Here is a 22,271-nt window from a genome sequence, read left to right as displayed (position 1 = left end):
CCTAGTGTACTGACTGCACAAGTGTATCTGAGAGCCTGGCTGGTGCGCCAGCAGGTGAAGAGGTGTGGCAACTCTGTGGTGCCATTCTCTTCAAGACATTTATCTTGTTTTGAGAAAGATAATGATTCTACATAAGATCATGTCATTTTGTTCCTGTCACCAGGTTATTATTTTAAAATAAGTAAACATGATTAAGTTTTAATTTCTCATGTTTTAAATGATAAAAATGGAAGGATCATAACAGAGAAACAAAAGCACGTTGGCATGCTTCAGTGGTGTGTGAGTTGAAAGGAACCCTGAAACCAGAGTTTCAGAACTGCTGACCCAGGATATGGCCAGAATCGTCTGGGGCTGGTTGAGGCTTGCCCCTCGGTGTGGGCATCTGGGCCTTCCCAGTTCCTGCAGGCAGACCCCGGCAGGCCCACACTGACAGAAGCAGCAGCCGAGTATCTTCCCGACTGGACCCTGCCTTCCATATTATGAGATAAAGGGAAAGATTAAGCAGAGCTCTTGGTGTGTCTCTAGTGAGAAGCTGCTGCTTTTCGCTTTGATCTGATGGCTGTGCACTTAGTCTTGGGCTGGTTGGACTAGGAGAGGCTTACCTGCGTCACGGCTTTCTGACTGGGCATCGCATTTTTACCTCTCAGACCTGTGGTTCCCTCTGTATGATACTGGGTTGACAATAAATGGTGTTGTTGCCTCTTAGTAAGCGTGTTCATAAAATTTGGCTCTCTCTCTCTCTGCTTGTTCTCCCCTGGAAATTTTCCTGGATTTGGGAATTAAAAATTGCAGTCCGCTTCACTACTTTATAATCACAGCTGAATGACCGCAGATGCCCATCAGAGAGGCTTTTCAGCCCCCAGGGTGGGATATATTTGTTCAAGAGCATGTTTTTGTAGTAAGTCCCATCCTTCTCCACACACATCCACAGACAGATTGCTCCATCGAGCAAGTGCCAGGCGATGTGGCATTTCATCAGGGATGCCTTTCGACTGGCAGACAGTATCTGCTAGGTTCTTCGGATGGCCTGATGCGCTTTGATATCTCATTAGTGAGAATAAACAACTTTCCGTGAAAAGATAGATCTATTCGAGTTAACTCTGCTCTTTTGAAGATATGTGTAACATACTTTTAGATGTGAGCATGAAGTCCAGCTCATACCAGACCTTGCTTAGAATTATCCTTATACAACAAATCATTCTGCATGTGCTAATTTTGAATTGTAGCCTTGATAGTGGTCTGCGTGGTGGCTTAGCAAGCTAATCCTCCATCTGCAGTGTAGGCATCCTATATGGGCACTGCTTTGTGTCCTGGCTATTCTACTTCCAATCCAGCTCTCTGCTTATGGCCTGGGAAAAGCAACAGAACTTGTCTCAAGAATTTGTGTCCTGGCCACTCGTGGGGAAGACCTCAATAAAGCGCCTTATTCCTGGATTTGTTGTGGCCTGGTCATTGTGGTCATCTGGATTGGATTAGCAGATGGAAAATCTCTCTCGTCTCCTCTCTCTCCGTTACTATTTCCAAATAAATTTTTTTTCTTTTCTTTTTTTATTAAATTTTTAACAATCTCTACATAGTTAATTAGGGTAAAAAGGTTGAAGGGCTATAGGAAAGTGGGTAAGACTATTATTTCCATATTGTTTCCTTCATGTATCTGAGGTAAAGGGGGATATTGAGGGAGAAGTCCCACCCAGTTTCCCACCTGCCCCAGGTTCCAGATGCAGGGCATGCTCCGCCAAATAATTTTTTTTTTAATGGGAAAGAATCTTCTTCTGTGAAACAGAGAGGTAGTGTTAACAATGTCCCTGTATTTTTTATTTGTTTATTTTTATTGGAAAGGCAGATTTGCAGAGAAAAGGAGAGACAGAAAGATCTTTCATCTGATGATTCACTCCCCAGGTGGCTGCAACGGCTGGAGTTGAGCTAATCCAAAGCCAGGAGCCCGGAGCTTCTTCTGGGTCTCCCACACAACTACAGGGTCCCAAGGCTTTGGGCCATCCTGTACTCCTTTCCCAGGCTACGAATAGGGAGCCGGATGGGAAGAGGAACAGGTGGGACATGAACTGGTGCCCATGTGGGATCCCAGTGGTTGCAAGGTGAGGATTTATTCACTGAACTATCGTGCCTTACGCTGTCCCTGTATTTTATAAAGATTTATCTATTTATTTATTTGGAATACAGAGTTATGGAGAAAGAGGGAGAGACAGAGATCTTCCATCCACTGGTTCATACCCCAGATAACTGCAACAGGTGGGGCTCGGCCAGGACCATGCAGGGAGCTTCATCTGGGTTGGCCGTGGGGTGGGAGGGGCTCAGGAATAGATGCTGGCTTTTGCTGCCTCTCCAGGCACATTAGCAGCACATTGGATTAGAACTGGAGCTGCTGGGGCTTGAACTGGTGACTCACTCATCCCCATCCCCCAATTTTCATAAATTAGGAAATGAAAGGAGATTTGAATCTAATTGAGGAAATAGGCAAATACCTGTCATCCTCTTTGTGTACTAATTTATGGTTCTTACTTTAATTGGTACATAAATCTTATTTAGGTGACTGTCATGCTTAAGGCTGGAAGATGTATATTCTGTGGGGGAGTGAAAATAGGTTAGAGTTCTGTTTCTCATCTTTATTGCATGTGAACTTGTTCGGGTGCGCATTGCCTGTGTGTGATAAGACGGCTTGGGTCTCTGCTCTCTCCTCTGGTCTTTCCTATTTTGGAGCGCGTGAGAGAATCCGAGACATTTTGATGTTCTGATATCTTCCAGAAGTATCTCAGAGTTTCTGAACTACGTAAAAACTTGTTAGCTAGTTAGCAAGTCTGGAAATACTTATCACACACTTAATGTTTTACGTAATTACAGCAACTATAGGAAACGACTTTAGTTTCGCTTTAAAATAAAATCTTTTGTAGTACTTAGGAATTAGTAAAAGCAGATTTTATGATGTACCATTTGATGTTTTTATATCAAATGGGCATTAGTTACCTTTCTTTCTAGAAACAGCATTGATTAAAGGAACCTGTCGCCCTGTCCGTGGATACTGCATTGATGTCTGTGTGTGTGTTGTGACCATCTGTATGTAGCCAGAGGGCATTGTGCTCGCCTCCCTTGTCATAACTAAGCAGTGTTGGGCAGAAACACAATGTTTTTACTGTTAAGTTTCTGTGAAGTAAGGCCAGAAAACTTTACAAATATTTTGACCCAGCTGGTCTGCTTTTTCTCAGTTTGTTCTGATTTGACTAAAATCTTGGCTTGCCAAGGCAGGGATGTGTAGTGAGTGCCTTCTCACACCTAGACTCACTCCATGGGCTCCTAGACGAGCAGCGTCGCCTTCTTTTGAGTATTCCTCGGGGAGGCGCTTCCTCTGCATAGAACCTGGTACCTCCTGTCTTGGAGTTGGTCTGTGATGTGTTACACTCCTTTCATCCCCTCCACTTTTTTTTTTTTTAGATAAAGATCTGGTATTTGAAAGAAGAATTACATAGAGACAGGAACAAACTTAGGTTACATCTGTTTATTTTCTCTCCAAATGCCACAGCACTTAGGACTGGACCAGGCGGAAGCCAGGAGCTAGGAACTCTGGCTTGATCTCCCTTGCAGGTGACAGGGGCGCCGGGAGTTGACCAGCCTCTCTTGCTTTCCTACATGTGCTGATGAGGAGCTACGTTGGAAATGGAGTGGCCGGATGTGAAGTGGCACTCCAGGGCAGGATGCTGCATGATGTCAGTGTGGCAAGGGGCAGCTTTACCCACTGCACGACAGTGTCAGCGACCACATTTCTTTTTTTTTTTTTTTTAAAGATTTATTCTTTTTATTACAGCTAGATATACACAGAGGAGGAGAGACAGAGAGGAAGATCTTCCGTCCGATGATTGACTCCCCAAGTGAGCCGCAACGGGCCGATGCGCGCCGATCCAAAGCCGGGAACCTGGAACCTCCTCCGGGTCTCCCACACGTGGGTGCAGTGTCCCAATGCATTGGGCCGTCCTCAACTGCTTTCCCAGGCCACAAGCAGGGAGCTGGATGGGAAGTGGAGCTGCCGGGATTAGAACTGGCGCCCATATGGGATCCCGGGGCTTTCAAGGCGAGGACTTTAGCCGCTAGACCACGCCGCCGGGCCCGACCACATTTCTTTGGTCGTGAAGAAGTTTTAGTTGCTTCCTCTTACTTTTCTTTGAGATTTTCAATTTTAAAAATCATCTTCGCAAATAAGATTTCAAATTTATCTGACAAATACAAGTACAGCACAAGCTGTCCTTTGTATCTGAAGTTTTGCAAAATAAATTGCCAACAGGGTGCCTTATCATCCCATGGTGGTACACAGACATTTCTTACATAGCCCAGTGTGCGTGTATCAGCAGTTTCTGGTTAAGATAAGTTTGTGGGGCTGACGTGGGGCTCAGTTGGCTAATCCTCACATGTAGGCACCAGATCCCAGATGGGCACTGGTTTTAGTCCTGGCTGCTCTACTTCCAATCCAGGTCCTTTCTAACAGTCTGCAAGGAAGTGTGGACCCTTCACCCATTTGGGAGATCCTGAAGAACTCCTGGCTCCTGGCTTCGGATCAGCTCAGCTCAAGCCATTGTGACCATTTGGGGAGTGAACCAGTAGATGGAAGATCGTTCTCTGTCTTTCCTCTTTATGAATCTGCCTTTCAAATAAAGTTTATGGAAGTTGAGAGGTCCAAGTGTATCGGAAACATACACGTAGCATTAACTGGAGGATGAAGAGGCAGGGTACTGCCATGCAGGTGTCCGTCCAGGAGTTTCCGAGTGTGTCTGTGTTCACTTTGGTGCCGAGAGGAGTTTCAGAAGTCCGCCAGGATTCCTCGGTGCCCGCAGTGCACTGTGGTGCTTGGGGGCCTCGCTGAGTGAATGCCAGGCGTACAGCGCTGCTGCTGTGGTGCGAGAGGGTTTGCTCTCTAACAGGATAGATCTTGCTTTTCCTCTGACTTATTCCTGAGAAAGCAACCCGAAACCCTACGATTTTTCTCTGATGATTATTAGGAAATGCCGTTGTCGGCGTGGCATTGCAGTCATCTGGTAGGCATGCCGGACAACAGTTTGCCTTAGGAGAAGTGCACTGGCTTATCAGGAAGACTAGTTCTTTGAAAAAAATTATTGTAGGAACACTTGGCTTTAAAGAAAAAATGTTTGCCTGGTAAGTTTTAATTTAGGTATTTATGTAAAAGATGATTTTATTTTCTCTGCATCTAAATATCCTTGATTTTTTTTTTTTGAACAACTGAAGATGTGAAAAGAATTTAGAAGTAAGGTAAGAGGGGGCTGGCACAGTGGCACAGCAGGCCAATCATCTACCCTGTGGTGGCGGCATCCAGTATGAACACTGCTTCTGTCCTGGCTGTCCTATTTCCCATCCAGCTCTCTGCTTGTGACTTAGTTGCGTAGCAGCGAGTAGTCCAAGTCTTTGGGCATGTGGGAGAACCAGAGGAGACTCCAGGCTCCTGGCTTCAGAACAGCTTGCATCTAGCCATTGTGGTCTTTGGGGGAGTGAGCTAGTGGATGGAAGTTCTCTGTCTCTCTTTCTCTCTCTGTAAAATCTAACTTTCAAACAATTAACCAGTCAAGCAAGATGAACATAGAAATATAGATTAAAAATTAGGCAAAAGGCCCAGCACGGTAGCCTAGAGGCTAGAGTTCTCGCCTTGAATGTGCCGGGATCCCATATGGGCACCTTTTTTTTTTTTTTTAATTTAATTACATTGTATTATGTGACACAGTTTCATAGGTACTGGGATACCTCCCCACACCTTCCCCCCATGTTGGATTACTCCACCTTGTTGCATAACCGCAATTCAAGTTCAGTTGAGATTCCCTCATTGCAAGCATATACCAAACATAGAGTCCAGCATCTTACACCTTTTTTAATCCCGGCAGCTCCACTTCACATCCAGCTCCCTGCTTGTGTCCTGGGAAAGCAATCGAGGATGGCCCAAAGCCTTGGGACCCTGCACCCGTGTGCAGACCCTGAAGAGGTTCCTGGCTCCTGGCCTCAGATCGGCTCAGCTCCAGCCTTTGCAGTTGTTTAAGGAGTGAATCAATGGATGCGAGATCTTCCTCTCTATCTTTCCTGCCTTCTGTATATCTGCTTTCCCAATAAAAATAAATAAATCTTTAAAAACAAGTAAAATTAGACAAGAAGATAAGTTATTGTGACACTATTTCAAATAAATCTGAAATAGGTAGATTTTTTTAGTCATACTAATCAGCCTTTTTTCTTTGTTTTCAATTTTTTGATTAACAGCTAATGCTTATACATTTTTATTGGGTTCAGTACAGCATTTAATCACAGCATAAACCAAGCAAGCAAGGCAATTAGCCTGGGCATTTCTTTGTCTTTTTCTCTGTGCTTGTAGCCCATCGGCTGCTTTTAAAGAAATTTTTTTAAAATAAATTTAAAGAAATTCAGGAAAAATCCCACATATTTATCACCTTCTCCAAAATGACTAGAGTTCTTTTATTATTACTTATTTTTATATTTATAAATATATATAATATATCAAGTAACTTATATTTAGTTTCTTGAAAGTCAGAGTTACATACAGAGAGATTTATTTTCCATCCATGGGTTAACTCTCTAGATGGCCACCAGTTGGGGCTGGCCGTGCCGAAGCCAGGAGCTTCTTCTGGCTCTCCCACATGGATTGCAGGAGTCGAAGGAATAGGACCATGTTTTGCTGCTTTCGCAGAAACATTGGCAGGGCGCTGGATTAGGAGTGGATGCTGGTGTAGCAGGTGGTGGTGTAAGCCTCTGTACCGTGACTCCTGCCCCATGACTTGAGTTCTTCCTTGCTTATGTGTTCATTTGTAAACTTTTACAGTAAGAATCTTCGTGACAGATTCTGATTATGTTGTGATTATATTTCAGGCTCTTGCAGACCAATTTGAAGATGAAACCACTTCTGTATTGGAGCGTTTGAAGATTTTCTACTGCTGTCAAGTGCCACCTCACTGGGCCATTCAGGTACTTTGGCTCTCACTGGGTGTGGCAGATACTTAAGAGAAATCTAAAAATGTTAGGAAAGGGTGATTTTAATATATGATTGAGTTTTCAAAGATTTCAGTGAAAAGAATAAACGTATCTACCTGTGGATTGTCATTGGCTTCAAATGTCTCTTTATGTTAAAGTGATGTTAGTGTGACCACTTGGGAAGTGAATCAATGGACGTGAGATCTTCCTCTCTGTATATCTGACTGTACAATTAAAAAAAATTTTTTTAAAGTGATGTTAGACTTTTAAAACATTTTGAAAAGAATCTTGGAAATTCAGTAATCAGAGACCCAGAAATGCTTTCCGCTTTCAAAACAGCTTTATATATATATATATAAAAGTCTATGGAATCTCTGACAAATAATGAACCTTTTAATTTAGTTTTTAGGAAAAAAGAGAGCATTTGTTTGGTACTTCTTGTGGTAATGTGTCCTTTATTAATCTCTTCTGGAATGTTTGAGAATACCCAGAGTAGCATACAGAGCCCCATGGTGGCGTGAAGATTCTGGCTCCTTGTTCACATGATTTTACCAAATTTAAATTTGATTCTCCTGTTTTCTAAAATGTTTGCATTCAAGTTAAGGTAGATGCCAGTCCAGTTTCTGAATTTTATGGGGAAGGAAGGAAATGGAGGTCCTCCGTAATTTTCCTGTGTTAGCCACACCACTTTACGTCGGCTAAATCCTTGTTTCTCCTTTCCTTCCGCACTGGCAAGCAACTTTCAGAGTGCATTGAATAGGATACATGTATTTAATGTGAAATTGTTACCTTATATTCCAGAAAGCACAGAGTGAGTAAGCACAGTCAAGTGGTAGCAGAAGTTACTAGATGATTGGGCAACTATTGTAATATTAATTAAGCCTCAGTGTTTTGGTAGACTATGCACATAGGATTTAGAATTATAAATAACAATCCATTATTGCAGTGGGTCAAAATCCCTATTGGAAGATTTGTTAGAGTAATTGATATTCCCTTAAACAAAGAAAAACGATATCTTTCTGTTTGAAAATCAGAGGTACACAAAGAAAGACAGAGAGATCTCCCATCTGCTGGTTTGCTTCCCAGGTGATTGCAACGTCTAGGACCGGCTCAGGCTGAAGCCAGGAGCTAAATCCAGCCTCTGTGTGAGGGGCAGGGGCCCTGGCAGTTGAGTTATAATCCTGTGCTTTTCTAGACATTAGCCAGGGAGCAGAATTGGAAGTGGAGCGAGATGAACTTGAATGGTGCCCGTATAGGATGCTGCTGTTGCAGGCAGTGGCTTAATGTGCTGTTTTACAGCACCTGCCCCGAGAGTGGATTATATTATTAAACACTGAACTAGAATGTTATTACATATTGGTTTTTGCCTTATAACTAGTAGCAGTCTCAGTAAATTATAGATAAAGGAAAAGTTTTGCTATAGTTCTCAAATAGAATGACATTTTCAGCAAGAAAATTTTAACACTCAACTTTTGGGGACTTTTTTTTCTGAAAGATTTTTTTAAATTTGATTGGAAAGACAAATATACAGAGTGAAGGAGAGACAGAGAGGAAGATCGTCCATCCACTGGTTCACTCCCCAAGTAGCCACGACGTTTGGTGCTGAACCAGTTCAAAGCCAGGAGCTTTTTCTGGGTTTCTGACACAGGCGCAGGGTCCCAAGACTTTGGGCTGTCCTCTACTGCTTTCCCAGGCCACAAGCAGCTGAATGGGAAATGGAGCAGCCAGGGCAGGAACAGGTACCCACATGGTTTCCGGGTGTGCAAGACGAAGAATTTAGCCACTAGGCTTCCGTGCAAGGCCCTGGGAGCATTTTTAAACTTTGTTCTGCACAATTTGTTAAGTGCTTTTATACAGTTTGTTTTTATTATATAAATATTTTGGTTTCAGAACCATTAAATGTGACAGAACATGTCTTGAGAGTAGTTTTTTTCCTTCTGTTTCTGAACATGGGTCTTAGGAAACTTAAATGCTGTTCACACAGAACTTAGGCTGTTTATCTGATTAAGAAGCTTTGAATTTCAGAATCCTTATGCAGTTGGATTAAGATCTTTTTTTCATCAAGAAGTTAAGTCATTTTTTCTTTGCATCATCAGTGGTGACCCAGCCTTTATTATGCCAGTAATGTGCCATATCCTCTGGGATATCACCAACTTTTCTCATCTGTTCAGTGGATAGATTCAGCCACACTAGCTGTAGGACCATTAAGACTTATTCCAGGTCCCGACGTGGTAGCCTTGTGGCTAAAGTCCTCCCGTTGCATGTGCCGGGATCTCATATGGGTGCAGTTTCTAATCCTGACGGCTCCACTTCCCACCCAGCTCCCTTCTGCGGACTGGGAAAGCAGTTGAGGTTGGTCCAAAGCCTTGGAATACTGAACCCGCATGGGAGACCTGAAAGAGGCTCCTGACTCCTGGCTTCGGATCGGCGCAGCACCGTCCATTCAGGCCACTTAGGGAGTGAATCAGTGGACAGATGTTCTTCCTCCCTGTCTCTCCTTCTCTCTATATATCTGACTTTCTGATAAAAATAAAGTTAATCTTAAACAAATTTTTTAAAAAAAGACTTATTCCAGCTTATGCTTGCTTTGTCCAGTTTTTGAAAATTTCCAGTCAGCAGCTCTGGAACAGCCAAAATCTGCTGCATTTAAGGAATGCAGAAAATTAGGTCCTTAGTCCTTATGTGCTGTATTATTTTCAGGTATATTTCAGTCTATTTTAAAGTTTTTCAATCCTATATATTGAGTTTCAGAAAAGTAAAAATGTACTTAAAAGAAAAAAAAAAATAACAACATAGCTGCCACTAATGTGAAACTGTACTTTATCCAAGAACGTCATCAGCTCTTTTAGCTGTTCTCATTTTTCTGCCCTTTGCTCCAAGATGGACCACTTATAAATGACAGTGTATTTGCTTTTGAAAATTCAGCTTTCATTTTCCTTGCCCCAATTTTATCCTTTTTATCTGCCTGGAACTAGGAAGTTAGGTGGCTAAGTTTATTTGGATATGCTTAAAATAAATTCAGGTAGGCCTGATTGAGAAAGAACCAGAGATGCTGTCATGGTCAAGGTTCAGAAAGGCTAATGCCTAGTTCTATGTCATCTTCACTGATGGCTCAGAATTTTAAAATTGACTTATTGTATCTTAGTTTTATTAATTGAAGATTATCACTTTTAGACTCTCTAGGTTAGAAAGAAAGATTGACTTTGATTTTTAGTTCTTGAAAAAATTTGATGTATTGGATATTTAGGTCAGTGTCTGTTTTAAGTTCTTCATTGCTTATAATGAAGCTTTCTTAAGTAAATAATACTGTTGAATCATGGCACAATCTTGATTAGTGGAAGGATTATAAAAAAGTATACCTTTATTATAGTAAGTAGTTCTTGCAAAGGCATATTGGATATACCTGTAAGAAGAGCAGGAATCTATGTTAAGAAGTGTTAATTATTGTAACTTGATTTTTGTAGCGCCAACTCGCAAGTTTGCTTTTCGAGCTGGGATGTACCACTTCAGCACTTCAGATATTTGAGAAGCTAGAGATGTGGGAAGATGTTGTCATTTGTTACGAGCGATCCGGACAGCATGGGAAGGTATGGAATGGTCAAATTTGGTGTATTTGTGAGAGCTTTTTGAACATACTCTCACGAAGAAAGAATAATGAAACCTTTGAAGATACTGAGTGTCTTGCTGTCCTTGGTGACGCTGTATGACTGTGTCGGACAAGGTCAGAGCATAATATTAGAACTTGTAATTGTCGCTGACTTTCCGATGCTTAGCGACAGTGGGCCTGAAGTGAGGTTAACGACAAGGGCGGGCAGCTGGCTCAGCCTGTAAGCAAATTCCCAGGGTGTGACGGCCCCTTTGGGCAAAGCGTTGTCAAGTGTGTAATGCTCATTGAATTCCACCCTTAGATTGGGTCAAGAGGGAACGTGTTGCAACATTGGCATCTGTTATTAATACATTTTTTTCACTCGTGCATGAACCGAATCTTAAGAATAATAAGGGGTTCTATATTACAATTGTAAAAACTAACACATTAAAATCTTCTGTTAATTTTGTTAAAATGTAAGTGATGAAGTAAAAGTCTGGAAGTAGAGTAAAACCCACAGGTTTGATCATTTGTGTCTGTAGTTAGCCTTTTGTCATCACTGTGAAGAAGAGAAATAGTGTTCAAATGGGTGTTTTCTTGAATACCTTTCTGAGGGTGTCTGTCAGACTAATAGCAGAATATGACAGTCAAGGTCTTTAGGAGAAACTAAACTTTAGGTAAGCCAAAGTGTGCTTGAGAGGTTTAGAGAAATACAATATATTCTTCTTGGAAAAGAGCTTCTTAATCATCCATTCCAGCTGTCTCCTTTTCCTAATGAGGAAAGAAGCTTTTATGATTTGCCTCAATTCACAAAGCAGATTATTGATCATTTACCTGAGAGGCAAAGTGGCACAGTGGTTCTAGGGCTCAGCCTGCCTGGGTTCAGAAGCTAGCCTCCCCACGGGCTGTCTCTGTGTTACTGGTCAAGCTGTTCTGCCAATGCTGCCTCAAATTCCTTATGTGTAAGCTCGGAATGTGCCTACCTGATAGTTTTTCATGCGATCGGGTATATAAAGGACACTGAATGGTGCTTGCCTCATAGTGTTGTTATTACTGCTGTAATTCTGATACATCACCAGGGTGAGACAAAAAGTATGTGTAAAATACAGTTTTAAAAGAGGAACTCATTTTAATGCAAAGCATTTTGAAGTCTATGTATACAGGGAGTTCTGACATCTTTTGGTTCAGTCTCCAAATGTCTGCAGTGATCAAGGCAAGGCCATGCTTCTGCCAAGTCTATCATGTGGGATCAGGGGCCCAAGCATGTGTGTCATTTCCCACTGCTTTTCTGGATGAATTTGCAGGTAGCTGGATCGAAAGTGGAGCAGCAGAACTTGAACCTGTACCCATATGGGATGCCGATGTTGTAGGCAGAAGCTTTACTGGCCATGCCACAATGCTGTATGCATTCCAGGAAAAATATTTTGAAGATTTATTATTTATTTAAAATACAGAATTATTGACAGAGAGGGAAAGACATGCAGAAGGAGAGAACTTCTACCTGCTGATTCAGTCCCTAAATGGCCACAGACAGTGGGGCTGGTCTGGGCGGGGCAGAGAGAGAAGCCTTGAGTACCGCCTGAGTCTCGGTCCTGGTTGGTAGGGGTCTAAACACTTGGGCCATCTTCTGCTACTTTCCTAGTTACATTAGCAGGTAAGTGGGTCCGAAGTGGAACAGCAGGGACTTGGACCAATGCTCTTAGGGGTTACTGGCATTGCAGGCAGCGAATACCAGCCCTGACTCTCAAAAATTTTTGTACCAAAATACATTTATGTTTTAATTCTATTTTCATATATTGTCTTTCTTTAACTTTACATATTATTTACGTAGTCGAGAGGGATATATCCCCATGTGGGTCTCTGATTGGGGGAGGGTGTCAAGGAATGGAGGAAGGGGGGAGGGACAAATGTTTCAGCTTTTTGTTTGTTTTCCTGCTGTGTGCACTTATGGGGGAAGGAGGGAATAGGACTGCTCCTCACTGTCAAAATAACATCAGCATCCAGTGACGGGGGATTGCCACTTGATGATGCCTTAGACACCCTGATACGGGGAAGAGTGTTCTAAGGATGTTACTTGGGTGGTTTTAATGGTACTGAGAGATTGTCAGCTCTATTGCACTAGGATTGAGAAAATCCTTCCAAGATCTGTTGACTGACTAAGTCCACCTCAGTGCATGCACAGGACCAGGAACATGGAATTGTCTAGCCTGTTTTGCTTTCCATCCTCTGATGAGGCACTTGACATCTGCTGGCCTAGACGAGCTTGCTCATCTGGGCGTGCTGTCTGCTGCATAGGCATTCAGTGATTGAGAGGCCCATCCCAGTACTTGCGCTCCAAGGTCAGATCACATATCTCCTTGTGTTCTGGTAGGCGCCAAGGCCCAGCCTGACTGGTGCTGAGTCCTCTGTTGCTTCACTCACAGCGGAGTACTGTGGCCTAGCCCAGCCACACATGCCTCCCAGTCCCAGCTTTTGCATGTACCAGTGGTTAGTAGGCGATGTTACTTAGCCCTGGCCAGGTCTTCCACCTGGGCAGGTACCTTGACCTGACACAGACATATGCTCTAGTTTCCTCTATATCACCCATCACAGCTCCCTTGTCTACTTGTGAATACAGTCGCCCGTCTGTGGAAGCCCTCAGAAGTCATTCCTCTTCTGTGAAACATGCCCTCAGTCATTCCCACTCCAACACAACCCCAGATGCTCTTCCTCTAGCAATCTGCAAACCCCCTGCCTGGGGGCTGGGGTGACATGCCCCAGCCTGGTTTCCTTCAGCTTTCCCAAATATCTTTAAAAATATATATATGGGGCCCGGCGGCATGGCTAGAGGCTACAGTCCTCGCCTTGGATGCCCGGGGATCCCATGTGGGCGCCGGTTCTAGTCCCGGCAGCTCCACTTCCCATCCAGCTCCCTGCTTGTGGCCTGGGAGGGCAGTCGATGACGGCCCAATACATTGGGACACTGCACCCACGTGGGGGACCCAGAGGAGGTTCCAGGTTCCCGGCTTTGGATCGGCGCGCACCGGCCTGTTGCGGCTCACTTGGGGAGTGAATCGTCGGATGGAGGATCTTCCTCTCTGTCTCTCCTCCTCTGTGTATATCTGGCTGTAATAAAAAATGAATAAATCTTTAAAAATATATATATATATGTTGGCAACTATGCTGATACCCCAGTATAGTTAACACAGAGTTGGCGTTAACTAGGCCCAGAATGCCATCCAGCTATTGGCTGCTTTTCTCTCAGCAGTGTAACACTTGCCTAGGTCCAGGACAGCCTAGGCAGTTGTTTGCAGCTGGGGTTCATATATTTCCAAAGTGGCATGTATGGTTTACTATTTTAGTATCTCTGAAGCTGCAGTTGAGCTAACTCTCCATGGCTGCTTCCACCTGCTATCAGTCATGTGATTCTCTGTCAGGTTGTGAATAAGCAGAAGTAGTTATAGCTATATTTAGTGTTATTTTAATTGAGGTATGGGCCCATTTTCTGACTTTATTTGTTGAATTCAGCTGGCTTATTTTTTATTGAAAAGTCAGATATACAGAAAGGAGGAGAGACAGAGAGAAAGATCTTCCGTCCAATGATTAACTCCTCAAGTGGCCACAACGGCTGGAGCTCAGCCAATCCAAAGCCAGGAGCCAAGAGCTTGTTCTGGGTCTCCCATGCCGGTGCGGGGTCCCAAAGCTTTGGGCCGTCCTCGACTTCTTTCCCAGTCCACAAGCAGGGAGCTGGATGGGAAGCGGGGTCCCCTGATACGAACCAGTGCCCATATGGGATCCTGGTGCGTGCAAGGCAAGGAGCCATTAGGCTTGTGCACTGGGTCATCAATTGTCTTTTAAAGTAACCTCAAAAGATTTTTATTATGATTTGTTATTGAAACAAACAGTTATTAAACTTAGAGTAAAGGACAGTATCAAGTAGAGATACAAATTTGATGTTAGTAAAACAAATATTTGTTATTAGATTTCTATCATGATTCACGTATTTTCATTGGAAAAGCAGATATACAGAGAAAAAAGACAGAGAGAAAGATCTTCTATCTGTTGGTTCACTCCCCAGATGGCTGCATCTGCCAAAACTAAGCTGATCTAAAGCCATAAGCTTCTTATGAGTCTCCCCCATGGGTGCAGGTCCCAAGGCTTTTGGGCATCCACTGTTGATTTCCCAGGCTATTAGAAGGGAGCTGAATCAGAAGTGGAGCAGCCATGCACGTGAACTGGTGCCTAGATGGGTTCCTTGAAGTTGTGCGGGGAGGCTTAGTCTGTCGAGCCGTTGTGCTGGGCCCCATTTTTTTTCTAAATGCAATGACCAAATGCTTTCTGGGTTCCCAAGCTGGAAATACTCAAAGGTAAATGAAGCTTTGTTTTCTACTGAGATTTATGGAAATAAGTTTCCATTTAAAATATCAAGCAGTGTATTGAAAGCAGGAAGAACTGCAACATTTTTCTGAATAGCTTGAGAAACACAAAACAATGATAGGCTGAGATGATTTATTCAAGACGTTAATTCATAATTAAAAGCATTTCATACTCCAGTAAGAATTTGCTTTATGATTAATGATATTTGGTGAAATTTAATATTTCCTCAGGGACTTAAATATTTCTTTCTGGTTCACTGTAAGACACTAAAGGAATACTCAGAAGTTTGTTTTAATAGAGGAAATAGATGGATGAATGAATATCTTGTGATCTGAAATAATGCCCATAGCAGTATTCTTTTTTTTTAAAATCAGTTTGCTTTATCAAAAAATAGCAGAAGGTTTAAAATACAGGTGGCCAATCTTTGAGGAAAATGTGTATATCATTTTTTTCCTTTTTTTTAAAATTATATTGTTGACAATCTTTACATAGTTAATTACGGTAAAAAGGTTCAGGGGCTATAGGAAAGTGGGTAAGACTATTATGGACATATTGTTTTCTTCTTGCATCTGAGGTAAAGGGGGATATCGAGGGAGAAGCCCCACCCAGTTTCCCGCCCACCCCAAGTCCTGGATGTGGGGCATGCTCTGAGATCCTTGCTCAAATGGTTCTAATAGTTCACCAGTTATGAATCGCTGCCATTTTTGCCACTCCCAGCTCGGTGAGGTCATTGAAGAATCCACTGATTGACATAGTCCATCATAGAGTCTTCATTTGCCCAGTATTTCACTGCCAACATATAGCTGAGGTAGTTGATTGACTTGTTCTTTCTTCTGTCTTTTCCTGGCTAGGGTTCTGAGTCTGCCATTTCGATTGGGGAGATCCCTAAAGAAATTTTGAGGTGTTCCCAGACCAGATTCTTGTATGTTCTAGCAAGCACAGGACCCAGCACAGTCCATCTCCACGATCAGCTGGTGGTTGCAATTGCTGGGTTGGTTCAGCCCCGACTTCCACTGGAACCAATGGGTGTTGCAGTCCAGCCTGGTTCTGCCCAGCACATACTCAGCCCTCACATAACCCAGTAGGAGCTGCAGCCTAGTCAGAGCAACCCACAATAACCCCCACCAGGCCCACCCCCTACCCTGGTTAGCCAGTATGTATAGCAAACTAGTCCAATCTATCCCACATCCCATTTGGCTGTCGTACTTGACAATGGGTATTAAAACTTAGTTCCATCTGACTAACCAGCTCAACTATCCAGCCCTCACGGATGTTGTTGAGTGCCTTTCTGTCTAGCCACCCCAGCCCCCATCCTAGTTTTCATGCCCTCCCGCGGCAGTGGTAACCCACGAGGGGGGAACCCACTATTTCCCTCCCTGGTCTCTCTCAGTCCCGGTTTACCATAGCATTTTTCTTTACTGTTTAGCTTCTTACTGGCCAATAAATAGTAGCTGTATTTACAGATTAGTTCCAATTTTAGTATATTTGCTGCCAAAGTGAGCACTGTATTTACAAATTAGATATTTGCCCAAGTTGGTTGATTATAAATATCCAAAACATGTTTTGAAAGATTTTTTTCTTAGAGATAATTTAGGAATGTGAGACTTCTAAATGTAGGAGAAAAATTACAGTGATTCCATTCCTTTCAAGCAAAAAGAAATTGACTAATTGTTACATTTTGTAAAAAAATGTGGGCCCAGCAGCGTGGCCTAGCGGCTAAAGTCCTTGCCTTGAAAGCCCCAGGATCCCATGTGGGCGCCGGTTCTAATCCTAGTAGCTCCACTTCCCATCCAGCTCCCTGCTTGTGGCCTGGGAGGGCAGTTGATGACGGCCCAATGCATTGGGACCCCGCACCCGCGTGGGAGACCTGGAAGAGGTTCCAGGTTCCCGGCTTTGGATCGGCGCGCACCGGCCTGTTGCGGCTCACTTGGGGAGTGAATCAACGGATGGAAGATCTTCCTCTCTGTCTCTCCTCCTTTGTGTATATCTGGCTGTACTAAAAAATGAATAAATCTTTAAAAAAAAAGTACATGACCTTAAGAGAATTGTCTTAGAATATTGATAAATGCCTGTGTTTCTAAACACTCTAGAAAATGTGCATATTTAAATTTTTAAAAATGTATCGTCAGTTTGTCTTGATTGTTTGTGTTTGTGTTTGAAGAATTATAGCAGTGCACATCCAGAATCTTATTTTGAAAGGTTGGCTTTAGTAATTTATTTGTCCTGGTACCTGGCTTTGTGGCACAGTACATTTAGCCACTGCATGCGATGCTGTTGCTGGCATCCCATACATGCACTGGTTGGAGTCCTGGCTGCTCCACTTCTGATCCAGCTCTCTGCTAATGTGCCTTGGAAGACAACAACAGATAGGCCAAGTTCTTGGGTCCCTGCTCTCCACATAGGAAATCTGGAGAAGCTCCTTGTTCCTGGCTCTAGCCCAGCCCTGGCCTGCCCACGTTGGCTGTTTGGGGAAACAAACCATTAGGTGGAAGATTTCTTTCTGTAATTCTCCCATTCAAATAAAGAAAAGAAGAAACAAATATTTTTCCTGTAAAAGATGTTTTACTTGTTTTTTTTTTTTTTAAGGTTTATTCATTTTTATTGCAAAGTCAGATATACAGAGAGGAGGAGAGACAGGATGATCCTCTCTCCGATGATTCCCTCCCCAAGCAGCCACAATGGCTGGAGCTGAGCCAATCCTAAGCCAGGACCCAGGAGCTTCTTCCAGTTCTCCCACATGGGTGCAGGATCCCAAGGCTTTGGGCTGTTCTCGAGTGTTTTCCCAGGCCACAGGCAGGGAGCTGAATGGGAAGCGGGGCCGCTGGAATTAGAACCAGCTCCCATATGGGATCCCAGTGCGTTCAAGGCTAGGACCTTAACCACTATGCTATCATGCCGGTCCTTTTACTTGTTTCTTATGTAATTATAATTTCTTAAAGTTTTGCTTTTGTTGGAAAGCAGACCTTTTAGTTTTGAAGCAGCTGAGATTCTTTCAATATTTGTAATGTGTGTATAGTTGTCACCACATTTTGATTCAACTAGAAGTTTGTGAAATTTTGATGCTTCATTTAGGGCAGAACAGCATAGTTTATTTTTAAAGGGCAGATTTGGAGAACTGTCTGATTCTGATTGTTGTGTTGTGATGCTCCTGTTTATACTGCATGTTGGAGAGTATCCGGCTTTCTAGTTTAGATATTACCTGCAGACACTCATTATTTAATGTCTTTGGCAAAATAGCTAAGATTTCATTTTGGCATGACCTTCGGATCAGAACTTGTTCTCATCTAGCATTTGCTTACTGTTTAAAAAGTTATCTGGCCCATGTATTGTTTCCTCTAGCTGGTGACACGTTTTGTGGAAAAAATGTGCTTCAAGGGCTGAGCTGAAACCTGCACAGTAGCCTCGTGGCTAAAGTCCTCGCCTTGCATGTGCCAGGATTCCATATGGGCATGGTTCATGTCCTGGTTGTCCCACTTCTCATCCAACTCCCTTCTTGTGGCCTGGGAAAACAGTAGAGGACATCCCAAAGCCTTGGGACCCTGTACCCACGTGGGAGACACGGAAGAAGTTCCTGGCTTTGCCCTACCTCAGCGCCAGCTGTTGTGGCTACTTTGGGAGTGAATCAGTCAATGGAAAATCTTCCTGTCTTTCTCTCCTCCTCTCTGTGTATCTGAATTTCCAATACAAATAAATAAATATTTCTTTTTGAAGCAGCAAAGATTTCTTTAACACTTGCTTTTACTTTTGAGTTTTGGGGGCCCTTTCTTCCAGGGTAGTTTCTTCATATAATTGAAAAATTTCCTGCAAGCTCTCTTTCCATGCTACAGCCAAAGTGATCTTCCCTTTAGGGGAGCATCTGGCCATGCCATTGCCCCCTTCAGTAAGTTGCACTTATCTTTTTAGTGTGAATGAGTTACAAGCATTTCATAATCTGGCTCCTGCAGCCATTGCCAACTGCTGCGGTGGCTCTTATGTGTCACTTCACTCTCCTTCCTACTATCTTGTCCAGGTTTTTCCTGATCTCCCAACAAGACTGAAAGGCTTATAATTTATAATTTATTGGATTCTGATCATTGTCCAATTCAGATCCTTTGTATGTGCTGTGGCCTTTCTAGAACCTTATCCTTCACCTGGTTTTCGCTCATTCTTCAGATTTCTCCTTGACAGTTTTTTTTTAGAGACTCCTCCCTGAAATCTCCCTCCCGCCTTAGTTTGGTGTTGCCTTGCTCCTGTGACTACTCTATAGCATCCAGTACCTTTTCACACCCCATTTGCTGGTCTATTTGAGCTACTGAACGTAAGCTCCTTTACAACCAGATTTATGTTGATGTTACTTATACTTGTCTGCCTAGAATGTTGGGGAGGCCTGAAACATTAAAAAACAAAAACAAAACAAAGCAAAACAAAAATACCCCAAATACCTTGCTGGATGAATGACAGTGAATACTCAAGGTATTTTATCAATGTGGATGTCCAGATAGTACACCCCCTATGGATGACATTATGTATTTTTCCTGCTTTTGTAGAATATCCCTTTTCAAATGCTGCCATAATAGCCTGTGTTTAAAACCAAGGGTCTTGTCTCCTCCGCCCCGCAACCCCCCACTTTTTAACTTCTCAGAATATAAAATAGGAACCTGTACAAATTTTAGGAAGAGAGTCTTTTTTTTTCCTTTTAAAAAAATTATTTCATGGTATAGTTCCATAGGCTCTAGGCTTTTCCTTACCCCCTCCCCAAATCTTTCCCTGTTTCTGATTTCCCCTATAGCATTACAATAATATATTTCTTCATAAACAGTCATAAGTCCATCATTCTGCTTTTTGAGTATATCCTGACATTGAGGTCATGGACACTGGCAGAGTCTCCAGCATCTTATTGTCAAGATATATCCAACAATTTCATTGGGAATCCATGTTTGATCTGGAAGTAGAGATGCATACTGCATTGTATCCTCACATCTGGATATGATAGTCTCTATTACATGGTTGCTATACATCCCCTTGAATGAAAAGCCACAATACAAAATCAATAACAGGAAGAAAAATAGAAACTTACAATGCCATATAGTTAAGTAACTTGCTACTGTATGTTTTGCCAAAGAAATGAAAAAGAAAAATCAAGACTCTTAAAGAAAATGATGCTACTAAATGCCCAATTAATCAGTGAAGAATTTAATATGCAGGGAAAAATTTTTTTTATAAAATAAAAAACATCAAATCCATGAGATACAATTTCTGCTGGTTTTTGTTGGTGAGATGTGTCTGCTATAGGCTTTTGTTTTTTGACCTAGTCCACTAATCTACGATGCTTGATTGATGAGCCTAAGCCTTTTACCTTCAAGGTTAATATGGATAGGTGATAATTTGGTCCTGTCATTTTAGCAATGGATTGTTTGATTTATTCTTTTGTTGTCATTTTACTGGGTTATTCTCCACATTTGCCTTTGGTTTTGGTAGCAATGGGTTGTTCATTTTTTGATTTAGTCTTTTGTTGTTATTTTCCTGAGGTGTTCTTCACATTTGCCTTTGGTTTTGACAGGTGGTATTGCTTTTCTCTGTCAAGAGAACATCTCTAAGTATCATTTGTAAGGCAGGTCTGGAAGAGGCATGTTCGTGAGCTTTTCTTTATTGTGGATGAACTTTATTTCATTTTCAAAGACAAAATAAAGTTTTGCTGGGTACACATTATTCTGGGCTGACAATTTTTTCCTTTTAGAATCTGAAATATGTTGTTCCATTCTCTTCTGGCCTATGGAGTTTCCTTTGAGAGGTCAGCAGTGAGTCTGATTGGGGTTCCTTTGTATGTCAGGTTTTTTTGTTTGTTTTTTGTTTTTTTACATGTGCATTTAAGGAACTTTTCCTTATGTTCTACTGAAAAGAGCTTGATTATCCTGTTGTGGTGAAGATTGCTTTAGGTCAACCCTGTTGGGAGTTCTGTAACCCTCCTGGGTGTTGTTTCCCAATTCTTTCTCCATATTAGGGACGTTGTCATTTATTATTTCATTGAATGCAGCTTTGAGCCCAGCTTCTCTTGCTATAATTTTTGGAACTTCCATAACTCTTATATTTGGTGTTTTAATAGTGTCTCATAATTCTTGAATACTTTTGGGGGTGGGTGACCCAGCTCTACGTTCAGCTTTTTGATTGATTCTCCATTGCGGCAAGAAATATCTTCCAATTCTGAGATTCTCTGTTCTGCCTTATTCATTCTATTGTTGAGGCCTTTCTACTCAATTTTTGATTCATTGTGTCCTTCAAGAAGAGAATCTTCATTCCCAGTGAATACTAAGTTTGCTGTGGATACATCCTTATGTAGTGCATTTTCAATAGTGTCTCTATGTACTGCCTTTTAATATATATTCATTTCATTATTGTCATGTACTGGTTAAGTTAAAACCTGTTGTGCTCACTTAAATGAGAAAAGCATGTGATTTAAAGGACTTTATAACTTGGTAATGCAAAAAGGAATGATCAGCTAATTGGATAACTAGACCTGTTTTAAATTATTCAGTTTTATCTTGGAACTGGAATATTTGTTTTGGCAATTACCCTTTGAGAAATCAAGCCAGAGCTTGATGTTGTCATAAATGTACAAAGTAATTAGTGATCAGTTGGCTGCAGGAGAGAGTTGATAGGACCAGGCACCACCACATATAATCCTAGCTGGGAGTGTCTGCCTGGGGTGTGGTGAAGTGTTTTGTACTTTTCACCTCTCAGTTGCTGCTCATAGAACAAGAATTTAAATGAGGGAAAAAACTGCCTTTCAGCTGGCAGGGTTGTCCTTGGGAGAACTCTTAGCTGTGGCCATTCATAGTCACTGTGTCAAGGTCAGTAGAGCACCTTGGCAGTGATCACTCTTCACTTAGAATGCCTCTCAGGAGGGAAAATCAGAATCTGTTCTTGCTATTTGCTTTGGGAAATAAGGCTGGAGCTGGATAGACTATGCCCAAAGATGTGCTAGTTGCATGTGTGCACACATATGCACATACCAGCTTTATGAGTTTTTTTAAATATAATTTGAGAAGGAGAGAGTGAGGTAGGGAGGAAGATAGGATAGAGAAAAGGAATATGTACTCTGCTGTTGTAGTTCACTCCCCAAATGCCTGTGAGGCTGGAACCGGGCTGGTCTGAAGCCTGGGGGCCGGCAGTGCAAGCCTTATCTCCTGCGTGTGGTCAGGAACACTTAAGCCAATACTTGCTGCCTCCCAAGGTCTGCTTTAGTAGGAGCCTGAAATTAGGTGCTGGAGCCAGGAATTGAATCCAGGCACTTGAGTGTGGGACATGGACATTCTAACTAGGCCAAACGCCCACCCTATAGCCCCCTTAAAAAAAAAAAAGTCAA

General features: G+C 42.4%; 1 protein-coding gene across 1 annotated transcript in view; it reads left to right on the top strand.

Annotated features, from left to right (window-relative positions):
- TTC27 (tetratricopeptide repeat domain 27) overlaps positions 1-22,271 on the top strand; it is a 148,294-nt gene that overhangs the window by 60,436 nt on the left and 65,587 nt on the right. Inside the window, exons 11-12 of the mRNA XM_004582722.2 lie at positions 6,886-6,981; positions 10,452-10,574. Coding sequence (XP_004582779.2) covers positions 6,886-6,981; positions 10,452-10,574 — 219 coding nt within the window. The remainder of the gene's footprint in view (positions 1-6,885; positions 6,982-10,451; positions 10,575-22,271) is intronic.

Source organism: Ochotona princeps, chromosome 8, assembly GCF_030435755.1.
Source record: "Ochotona princeps isolate mOchPri1 chromosome 8, mOchPri1.hap1, whole genome shotgun sequence".
Lineage (NCBI taxonomy): Eukaryota > Metazoa > Chordata > Mammalia > Lagomorpha > Ochotonidae > Ochotona > Ochotona princeps.
This window is presented reverse-complemented; position numbering and strand designations above follow the sequence as displayed.